An 11,313-nucleotide genomic window follows, 5' to 3' on the forward strand; every position below is an offset into this window, starting at 1 on the left:
GGCCTCAATCATCACACTGATTATGTCGAAAAGTAACCATGTTTGTACCTAACTTTTGGTAATAAATTCATTTTGTTGTTTACACTTGTCTTTTTTTTATGGACCATCAGAGCTTGAAAAAAAACTGCCCTTGTGAAACTGATAATGTCATAAATAAGTAGAAAAATACCAAGATATAGAGAAAATATAATTGTTTGATGACAAACCCAAATAGGATTCAAAAGTGAAGCAATGACAGCAAGTCCTTGATTCATATGTTTCCAAAGAGAATCACTACAAGTCCTGTATTACTTTTAAGCATCATATCCCCATGTCAACCAAGACAATCTGTATACCTAATATTACAAAGCTTGATTTTCATTAATAAAACTGTATGTATCATACATATACTGGTAAATTAACAAATTAAAGACAATTTACACAGAAAGTTTAAAATAATCAATCTCCAAATTATAGTCTTGTAATAACTTACATCAATAATTAAATTCATGTTTAAAATGAAAAACAAGCTTTCCATTTTGTTCTTTTTTTTCAAAACTGAAGACTTGAGCTGAACAGTTGTTTTCAGTTAGAAATGTTGACATTTAATTAAGCAACTTTTTAAAATATTTTAAAGGCAGAAATTTGTTAAACACTTACGTGATTCATATGATACGATTTTATTATTCCGACGTAGTGATATCCAACGATTATCCAACCCAGTAACGTCAGCACCGAAACGAAAACGACTCCTGGAACAAAATAGCCTGCTATTTTGTCTGCAAGATGCTGGATTGGAGCCTAAACAAACATGCAATAAATACAATTAATATTTTCTCTGTGCAAGTCTAAACTAACTTGTTTTGCAATTTAAATTTTATTAAAATATAAGTTATTTGTATATATACATATTGTTGGTGCACAAGAATAGTGACACAACTCAAAAATTTCCAATTTCGAGTTTACTGTAGAAATGTATAACAAACTCCCCATATTTTTATGTGAAAGAATGAACACTAATATTTATTTCCAAAATAGATTTGAAAATTTTAAAAATCCAAGATCATGACAAAGCTTTACAGGAAACAAGAAACTTTTAAGTGGCTGTTCTAGAGGAACTATTTTTTTGAGTTGTGTCACTATTCTTGTGCACCAACAATATGTACATATAATGTTTGATTTTCTAAAGTCGTTCTATTTTATTTGTGATTGCATTTTTTCATCCCAAACTTTGTCTGTTAATCTAAAATACAAGATTTTAGTGAGTATTGTACAATTCATTAAAACATGAAGAAAATAATCTAAAATACATAAATAACTTTGGTTAGTATCAGCTAGGCCCACCTAATAGCTACTATAACTAGTGATTGTAATAAAAGTTTCTGTATGTTGTTTCTTCAGTAGAGTTTTGACATTTGACATGCATCAGTCATTCTAAAATCAGCTCCCAAGGAGGACATTTTTTGTAAATGTAAAACTGTTATACTTAAATTGTTTAATATTTTAAGCTCTATGTTTTTCTTTATGTACAGTAGAATATTTTAGATGTTCTCAGCAGAAGTCTATAATTCTAGTCATCAATAATGCCAGAAGTCTACAATTAAAATGCATTTACAATTACACACATTATTGTGATTGCAGCCAAAGTTTTCATCTCTAAAACGTGAATGTCAAACGTCGAGCACTGCTTACAAGATAGCAACACTCAATGTTCACGGTTTAGAGATGAAAATTTCGGCCACAACCTCGCTATAATCTCTCTGAACCCAGCTACAAGGTTTGTTACTACCTTCTATCTCACCAACAACACAGAAGAACTATCATGCACATCGTCACCAGCCTTTACCCTTTGGATGACCCACAGCAGAATGACAATACACAAACGGTCATCCGGAGTTCTACACTCACTCCACCTAATACACACAATGACCACAACTTCACCTACGTCGAGGTTTCAAATGCTATCTGTTCGTTCACAGATAACAAAGCCCAGGTCTTGACAGTATAACCACTAGAGTAATAAAAAACACATTTCACACCAATCCTAGAGCGTTTGTTATTCTCTTTAATATCTGTTTGAACACTGGCCTTTTTCCTACTCAGTAAAAAAAAGGCTAGTGTCAAATTGTTTCCCAAACCCACTAGTGATAATATTTACAAAAAAAAACATGCTGATCTGCCTTCTACCAACTCTGGGAATAGTGTTAGATGGTCTAATGATTAATAGGATCACATGGCATCTACACAAGCATAGAGCCCTGCATCAGAATCAGTTCAGCTTCTCTAAAAACAAAGGTACAGTAGATGCCATCCATCAGGTCGTTAACTACATCCACCAGGCTAAACAAAACAATCAGCATACTGCAATTATCACTATTGACTTTAGAGGCGCCTTTGATCATGCATGGTGGCCTTCTATCCCGCACACATTACATGCTCATCACTGCCTTCAAAATCTTTACAAACTTCTTCAATCCTATCTTAGCAACAGGAGTGCAGGTGTTTCTAATCCTCATTATTAAGCCTAGAGCGATTGATCTTGATTCTTCAATAAGTCCATTGATGAGAAAAAGGGGGTCTCCCTTGCTTAAGTCTTTCTGGCACCAACAGAACACGCTCAATACCCAGAACTAACTTGCCTAAAGCCAAGTCCACAACCCCAGGATTGTTGAGACAAAGGTTGAAAACTCCTGGCTGTCACATACAGGGGTATGCGGATGACACAATTATCCTAGCATCACACAGGAACAGTGAACGCTTACGGGTCATATGCAATGACATTCTCAATTATATTCACCAGTGGAGTATTAAACTTAGGCAACCCATTAACACAGATAAATGTGAAAGCAAGATAGTTGTTAGGAATGCGCCACTCGTCAGGAAGCTTACCCTTCGAATAGGTGCTCACAGAATAAAGCAAACAACAGAAATGAAATATTTAGGCATTATTCTTGATGAGCAACTTAACTTCACACCCCACATCAAATACATCATGGACAAAGCTAAAAAGACAGCCAATGACCTCATTAGTATTGCTAGGAACACATAGGGCTTGGCCCTAACGCTACTAAGCTTATTTACGGGGTGTAATTCAGCTAGTACTCTATGCCATATAGGTCTGGGGTCAGATGGCCGCCAAAGTCCATAACCACAAAAAACTGTTATCTGTTCAAAGGATTGCAGCTCTCTGCATTTGTAAGGCTTATAGGACTGCACCCACTAGTGCCCTTTTGGTAATGTCAGGATTGACCCCTATCGATTAGAAATTAAATGCATTGTTTGGCAGGAAAATCTCGTCACCTTACCCTGGCAAGATTATAGTGATTCGGATGTCAACAAAATGATTAGAGTAGGTAAGATTTCCCCCAGTTTGACCTTGATTGACGACATCAAAAAATTCAGCATCGACAAAAATACCCTCTTTATTTACGATTACGACCCCTCCCATCAGCTTTCCCGACATTTACTTTGAAGATCAAGGATGATCATCCCATGTTTAGGATTTACACTGACAGTTGCAAGATGGATGACAATGTGGGTGCCACTTTTGTTGTTTACTCCGACATAGGCCACGAGCTTCACAATGCATGCTTCCGTCTAGGTTCACACTGCTCAATAGCACAGGCGGAAACTTTAGCTATCTATATGAACTTAATTCACATTAGGCATAGGAAGGACAAAAGACACTACTTATGTTGAACAAAATCGTACTCAGCAAACTGTACAAATCAAGTAACTAACACCTTATTCATTGCCGAGGGAGTTTATTAAAAACAAAATGAACGTTTTTAATTTAGTCAATAGATCATCATCAGGTTAGAACATACGAAAATGGAAGACATCATAAATGGAACATAATGTATAAAATTCAAAAATACCAAAAAACTGATAACATATCAACTAATTAGAATAAAAAATTAAAACGTAAATGATACATAAGTGTAAAAATAAATAACATACTACAATGGCTAAACATTAATACAAACCACCAAAACCAAATAGAAGTTACTAATTTTCTTAAAGCGATTATGGATCATACTTCTGTTCATAAGCTACTTGTAAGCTTTTTTATTGGCAAACTTCCAGGCTGAGGGAAGACCCTCTGCATCTCTGGCATTAATGCATCCTTCTTCAAGTTTGCTCCTGTATATTTCCATTTTTTAAGCAGTTTTTGCTAAAGTTGGAGAGTGTACTTGTTTGACGATTTCCACTTTTCCCCACCCAACCACAGATCCTTGGGCTTGAGCCATTTGGGCTAATACCGTTGTATTAGATCCTTTCCTAACATCATATTTATGTTCTCTGATCCTTACCCAGAGGTTTCTTGTTGTAACTCCTATGTATTCCTTTTTTAACCCTAACTGTTGGTTCTCATAGGGAATTCTATAAACTCCTGCTTTATCTTCTTTTTTAATATTTCCTTTATAAATAAAAAATTATTTAAAAAAAATGGATTCAGATAATCATCTTTATTTATTTGTACTATTGACCAGTACACGGAAAAATAATTCTCCAATCCTTTCTGACTTATGGAAGCTAAAAAATTCCAAGACTCTAATCCATTTATTTAAAACAGAATGAGAGCTGGGTTAGAAAAGGTAAAAGACAAAATAGGTTAGCTTTGAGAGAAAAAAAATTTTTATTTAATAATTAAAAATAATTATTAATTATTTTTAATTATTAAATTTAATTTTTTATTTAATTTATTAAATAAATTAAATAAAAATTTTTTTTCTCTCAAAGCTAACCTATTTTGTCTTTTACCTTTTCTAACCCAGCTCTCATTCTGTTTTAAATAAATGGATTAGAGTCTTGGAATTTTTTAGCTTCCATAAGTCAGAAAGGATTGGAGAATTATTTTTCCGTGTACTGGTCAATAGTACAAATAAGTAAAGATCTATTTTATCATTTCTTAGAATTTTGTACAAACTTGGAGCTATTTTCAAGACCAACGTTGAATTTTTAATGCCCACAATTTCCTTCATGACGCCTCCTAAATATTTGTTGAATGTAAACCTTGTGTACTTAGTAAGACCTTGCCTAGAGACTTTTTTGTCGCTAGCCTCAAATTTTCTAACCATACCAGCAATAATGTTTCTCTTATAACCTAAGGTTTCTACTATCTGCATAATCCTTTTGATCTCTTTAACCCGGTCTATAACGTCACAGTATAGGAAAGCCCTTCTAACCAAGGCATGAAAGGCATGAAATTTGAGGCAAGTGACAAAAAAGTCTCTAGGCAAGGTCCTTCTAAGTGCACAACGTTTACATTCAACAAATATTTAGGAGACGTCACAAAAGAAATTGTGGGCATTAAAAATTCGACGTTGGTCTCGAAAAAAGCTCCGAGTTTGTACAAAATTCTAAGAAATGATAAAGGAGATATTAAAAAAGAAGATAAAGCAGGAGTTTATAGAATCCCCTATGAGAACCAACAGTTAGGGTTAAAAAAGGAATACATAGGAGTTACAACAAGAAACCTCTGGGTAAGGATCAGAGAACATAAATATGATGTTAGGAAAGGATCTAATACAACGGTATTAGCCCAAATGGCTCAAGCCCAAGGATCTGTGGTTGGGTGGGGAAAAGTGGAAATCGTCAAACAAGTACACTCTCCAACTTTAGCAAAAACTGCTTAAAAAATGGAAATATACAGGAGCAAACTTGAAGAAGGATGCATTAATGCCAGAGATGCAGAGGGTCTTCCCTCAGCCTGGAAGTTTGCCAATAAAAAAGCTTACAAGTAGCTTATGAACAGAAGTATGATCCATAATCGCTTTAAGAAAATTAGTAACTTCTATTTGGTTTTGGTGGTTTGTATTAATGTTTAGCCATTGTAGTATGTTATTTATTTTTACACTTATGTATCATTTACGTTTTAATTTTTTATTCTAATTAGTTGATATGTTATCAGTTTTTTGGTATTTTTGAATTTTATACATTATGTTCCATTTATGATGTATTCCATTTTCGTATGTTCTAACCTGATGATGATCTATTAACTAAATTAAAAACGTTCATTTTGTTTTTAATAAACTCCCTCGGCAACGAATAAAGTGTTAGTTACTTGATTTGACACTACTTACACTATTGTATTTATTCTGTCAGTAGGGTAGCTTTACACAGGATTGCAAAGTCTGATAGCTGCTTAAAACTCGTCCATCTCATACACCACGTTCTCAGACACTTAAACAACAACATTAGAATAGATTTCCAATGGGTCCGGGCTATGCAGGGGTTCTCGGCAATGAGACCACCGACCGTCTTGCCAAACAAGCTGCAAAGTCTTCAATCACCAGTACTTTCAGTTACATTCCTACCTCGTACATCAACAATCACGTCAAGGAGCAAATCGTCATTTTCTGGCAAGACAGCTGGGATTGTGACACCACTGGTAGGCTCACCTATACTTTCATCCCCAAGGTTGACACCACTGTGATTCTTTGCCACTTTTACCCTAGTTACTTTTACCCTAGCCTACTTTTACCCTCACTCAGCTACTTACAGGACACGGCAACTTTAAGCAATACTTGCATAGATTTAACCTTGGGGACAATCCACAATGCGATAGTGGTATTCAGGATGACCAGACACCACTTCACTTAGTTTTTCGCTGCAATAGGTATAATCACATTACGGATAGTTTAATGAGAGCTGCTATTATTCAAAGATACAACTGACCTTGCAATCCGCATCAACACATTCACACACATACAATTTTTCATCATCTACTCACATTTATATCCCTTAGTAAGACTCTTGAGAGCACTCACTCCAGAAGCACAGATGGAAATTAGTTTTTCCTTGCTTTGTTTCAACTGCCAGCATTTAGCCGCCTTTTAATTTTGTATTTTAATTCCTTTTTCTGTCTTCTTTTATAGTCTAAATTTGGTTAGTCCTAGTTGTAAGTTAGATTAGGACCTCTTAGCTTGGTTTCCAATTAGGATATGATAGGTTAGGTTAAATTAGATTAGGGTTAGTTAGCCTTAGTCCTCTGGTTAGGTTCGTCCTAGGTTATGGTAGGTTAATTTAGTTAGCAAGTGAATTAATGTTAATAAATAAAATAAGAAAAAAAAGGAAAAAATGGGGTCTTGCCAGTTTGTCTCTGTCAGTCCGTTTGTTTCGTCTAGTTTGTCATTGTGTTTGTTTCCTTTTTGCAGTGTCTGTATAGCCATTAAGTAGTATTAAGATTTGCAATCATGTTCAGTTTTATTAGTATTAAGTAGATATAAGTCTTCCTACTAACAGCCACTTGGCACTAACTTCTACACTTAGCTATTTGTGGCGGCACTCAATTATGTGTTCGCTACACTCAGGATTTCTTTTAGACCTCTTGGGGAACTATGGTCTTGCAGCATAAAAACTGCATGCCAACATCAAACATAGAGGGTACTGTAGCCATATGTAGACTTTCTCTACTGTCTATCTCCTCTCCCTCCTCCTTCCCCTTCCCTTTCCCACACCCTCTTTTCTGCTGGCTAAACACTTCGTGTATGGCCGATGTCTTTCTTGTATGTATGTATGTACGTACGTACCTTCTATCTTACACTTGTACTTACTGCACAGATGAATGAATTATAGCATATAAATAAATGACTATAATATTACATGAATAATTTCATGTAACAAACAGAACAATTAAAACAATAACATATTCCTTCTACAGCTCTTTAAAACAGTGCTTTCTGAACATTTTAGAACCACAACCCACCTAGCATCTAGCAACAAAAATGTGTACAAATGGAAGAATGCTTTGGTTATTAGATGACAGCACTGAGCTGTAGCTGCCTATTGGCAAAATTTCAAAGCGTTTCTTCAACACAAGTTTGAGGAATACTGGTTTCTGTTGTTAAACCAGGAAACTATCCAAATCCATAAAGGTCGGGCTCAGAGTCCAGTTTTGGACTCCAGGCCTGACCTCCACTGTTATAGGTTAAAGAACAATTTGTGTGTCAAATTTTGAAAATTTAGTGCACTTACACCTTATAGGTTGCAAAATACAGTAACAGATGCTGCAGGTAATAAATACTGTTCGAAAGTTTACCCAAATGATCATTTGAATGAGTTGTTATATATAAATATAATTATATTTAATGTGAATAAATATAAATAATACCTTTGATGTTTGAGCTTCTTCTACCAGTTTGACAATCTGAGCCAGGGTGGTGTCTTTACCAATGTGGGTGGCCGAAATCAGTAGTAGTCCGTTCTGATTGATCGAGCCACCTATGACCTGACAGCCAGGGCGTTTCGGGACAGGAAGACTTTCGCCGGTGATGAGAGACTCATCAGCCATGGAGGTTCCCGACACCACACGACCGTCCACGGGAATCTTTGCACCTGGCACCACCTACGTTAAATGTTATTTGTTTTTTAGCTAATTTTATATTTAATAATGATCAAAAAGTAGAAATTTAGACATCTAACTGAGGTCTAAACTTCTGTTTTTTCACCAATTATACCATTTAGATTTCAATTTTCTATCAAAACATTATCTATATTTGTTAGAATATTAAATCAGACAAAAGGATATTGAACCAGGTGGGATCAACAAACTTTCAAACCATCACATTGTCAGATTATTATAATGGAAAACAAATAACTTGTATAAAATTTGGAAAAATCATTGAAACAGAAGACAATATGATATGCAAAGTTAAAGTTAAGAGCTCACTTTAACTTACTACTACTACTACTACTCATAATACTATTTCATTTAACACTTTTAAGTGACCAATGTGACAATTACATAAACTTACAGTAATCACAACTTAATGGTAACATTTTTTTTTCCATGACAATTTTTCGTAAATAGTCTAAAACTTCAATTACGAAGTTAATGGTAACGACTTATGTAAATTTTGAGTAACGTTTTAGATGTCAAATATTACGGTATACCATTAGCTAGAATAAATGTAAAAGATGTCATCACAGTTAACTGGTATTGTTTAAATGCTGTATCCAGTAAAAAAAACAGATAAATTTCCTAATAAATGTGAAGAGAACAATGCATACAACTACTTCACATGGCTACTTAAAACAAACTGGGCACATCAGCAAAGTATACCATTCCCTTACCAAAGTATGCCTGCAAAGCAAATGAGTCGTAAAACAATTTGTAATACTTAATGACTCATCCATGCAGTGACAAGTTATCCTATGGGCAAAACGGGCAATTACCTGGAGCTTCCACTAAAGGGGGCCTCAAATCAATCTTTTATAAGAAAATATTTCCCGAAGACAAATGTCTGAAATCAACACTGTACAATCAACAATGTCCGAAATCAACAATTTGAATTAGTGGGAGGGCCCGCTAATTCAAATTTGCCAGGGGCTCATGAAGCTATAACACACTGCTGCATCCATGCATGCTTTTGGCATTCCAGTAATGCAATCCTGGTTAACTAAGATCCTACTATAACTTAATTTGTAGTGTCTTAATTCCATTTTGTAATTTGGAAAACTTTTAGATTTTATTACATTTAGAACAGAATTAAAATACTTTGAAATTTATTACTTTATATTTTTACTGATTGAAAATCTGCCAAAACGAAACAACTGAACAACAAATAAAAATCTCCAGATAATTCAAGCAATTCTACAAAAATTACTTCAAAAGCTATACAGAAATAGAATATTTGAGAGCAAAAAGATAGCACTTATTGGGGCAAAAAGTTCAATATAAAAAGTAAGTATTGAATATATAAATATATCATCAATGAAGAACTCTTCATAAAAGTTATACATTAATATGTAGTCATTTCTTCATAAATTTTGTCTCAAAGGCTCTAAATGTGGACTGAATGAAAATAAATTTTTTAAATCTTTTATTTCATATATGTAAAAGTTATGCAAATAACACATTATACAAATCAGAAAAATTTAAAATACTTTGTAACTTTACCTTTAAAATATCTCCTCTCTGTATTAATTCTACATCTATCTGCATTTCGTGGACTACCTGTTCGGCATCATTTAATTTGACGAGCGTTGCCTCGGTCGCCTGGAGTGACATTAGTTTTGCCAATGCCTCTGAAGTTTTTCCCTGCAATTTGTAAATATTAAGATTCAATGAAAACATTTTTTAGAACTGAATTACTATTTTGAAGATAAGTTCACACACAAACCAGTTCAGATCTTTTTGATATCTCATATATGCGATAATTAATAACTTTTGGATGCTGTATTCTTTAAACAAATACTAAAATTGTTGAAAATACTTTGTAATACTTAAACAATATTGAAAATGTTTAAGTAATATATGCTGTTCATTTTTTTGGGCTGCAATTTGAAAATATTGTAGACCTATAAATTCTGACTATCATCTGTCTCTCCTTAATCTCAAGAACAGTGTTAGATAAATGAAACTCAAGAACAGATACGGAAAGCTTAGGGGCAGGAGGCCTCGATTAACTATGAAATAACATGACTTCCAATACAAATTAGAAGTCACGTTATTTCAATTAAAAAATTTCCCGCTAAGGAGTTACACACATCACCCGGCACAACTCTATTGCTAACAGAAAAGTATGATGTACAGGACAACACTACAGTACTAATTTAAGGTGAAGAGAATATATTTTAAATTAAATAAATTAAAAATATGATTAATTAAAAATCGTAGCCGGCATTGTGATGCTGTCGTAATAAATAACTGCTCATTCTATATAAACTTACTACTACTAACCCGTTATAGATAAAGCTCAACCAATGCCGAATTATCGGGCTAGCAAATGGCTATAATAATATTAATAATTTAAGATAATTTGGTACTAGAGTTAGGCGTTAGGTGCCATCTCTTGCTAAATTTAATAATTAGAATTTTAATTAAATAATTTAAATAAATTTAGGCCTAGCTGGAAGAAAAGAAAATGGCCCGAAGCGGGACTCGAACCCGCAACTTCTGCTATCCGTGCAGACACGTTACCAGTTACGCTACCCGGACCTTCAGTCCGCTCTCCCCTTCCAGCTGATATAAGATTACCGTACGACCATCGATGGTCATTACAATTTTGTTTAATTAAATTATAGAATTTTAGTTAATTAAAATTCTAATTATTAAATTTAGCAAGAAATGGCGCCTAACGCCTAACTCTAGTACCAAATTATCTTAAATTATTAATATTACTATAGCCATTTGCTAGCCCGATAATTCGGCATTGGTTGAGCTTTATCTATAACAGGTTAGTAGTTGTTTGTTTATATATATACGCCTTGCCGGGGTTGCGGTGGCCGGTTGAGTGCCTTTGGAGGACGTGGGCAATTAATGTGTCCCCAGCCGGCATTGTAATGACCGTCGATGGTCGTACGGTAATCTTATATCAGCTGGAAGGG

General features: G+C 34.4%; 1 protein-coding gene across 3 annotated transcripts in view; it reads right to left on the reverse strand.

The window, feature by feature from the left end:
- ATP7 (copper-transporting ATPase 1) overlaps window positions 1–11,313 on the reverse strand; it is a 100,136-nt gene that overhangs the window by 22,742 nt on the left and 66,081 nt on the right. For all 3 annotated transcript variants that reach the window (XM_067278758.1, XM_067278759.1, XM_067278760.1), the window contains 3 exons: window positions 9,884–10,024; window positions 8,096–8,329; window positions 640–780 (listed from right to left, as the gene is read on the reverse strand). In XM_067278758.1, the coding sequence (XP_067134859.1) occupies window positions 640–780; window positions 8,096–8,329; window positions 9,884–10,024 (516 nt within the window). The remainder of the gene's footprint in view (window positions 1–639; window positions 781–8,095; window positions 8,330–9,883; window positions 10,025–11,313) is intronic.

Source organism: Centruroides vittatus, unplaced genomic scaffold (assembly GCF_030686945.1).
Source record: "Centruroides vittatus isolate TY-2023 unplaced genomic scaffold, ASM3068694v2 contig_817, whole genome shotgun sequence".
NCBI lineage: Eukaryota > Metazoa > Arthropoda > Arachnida > Scorpiones > Buthidae > Centruroides > Centruroides vittatus.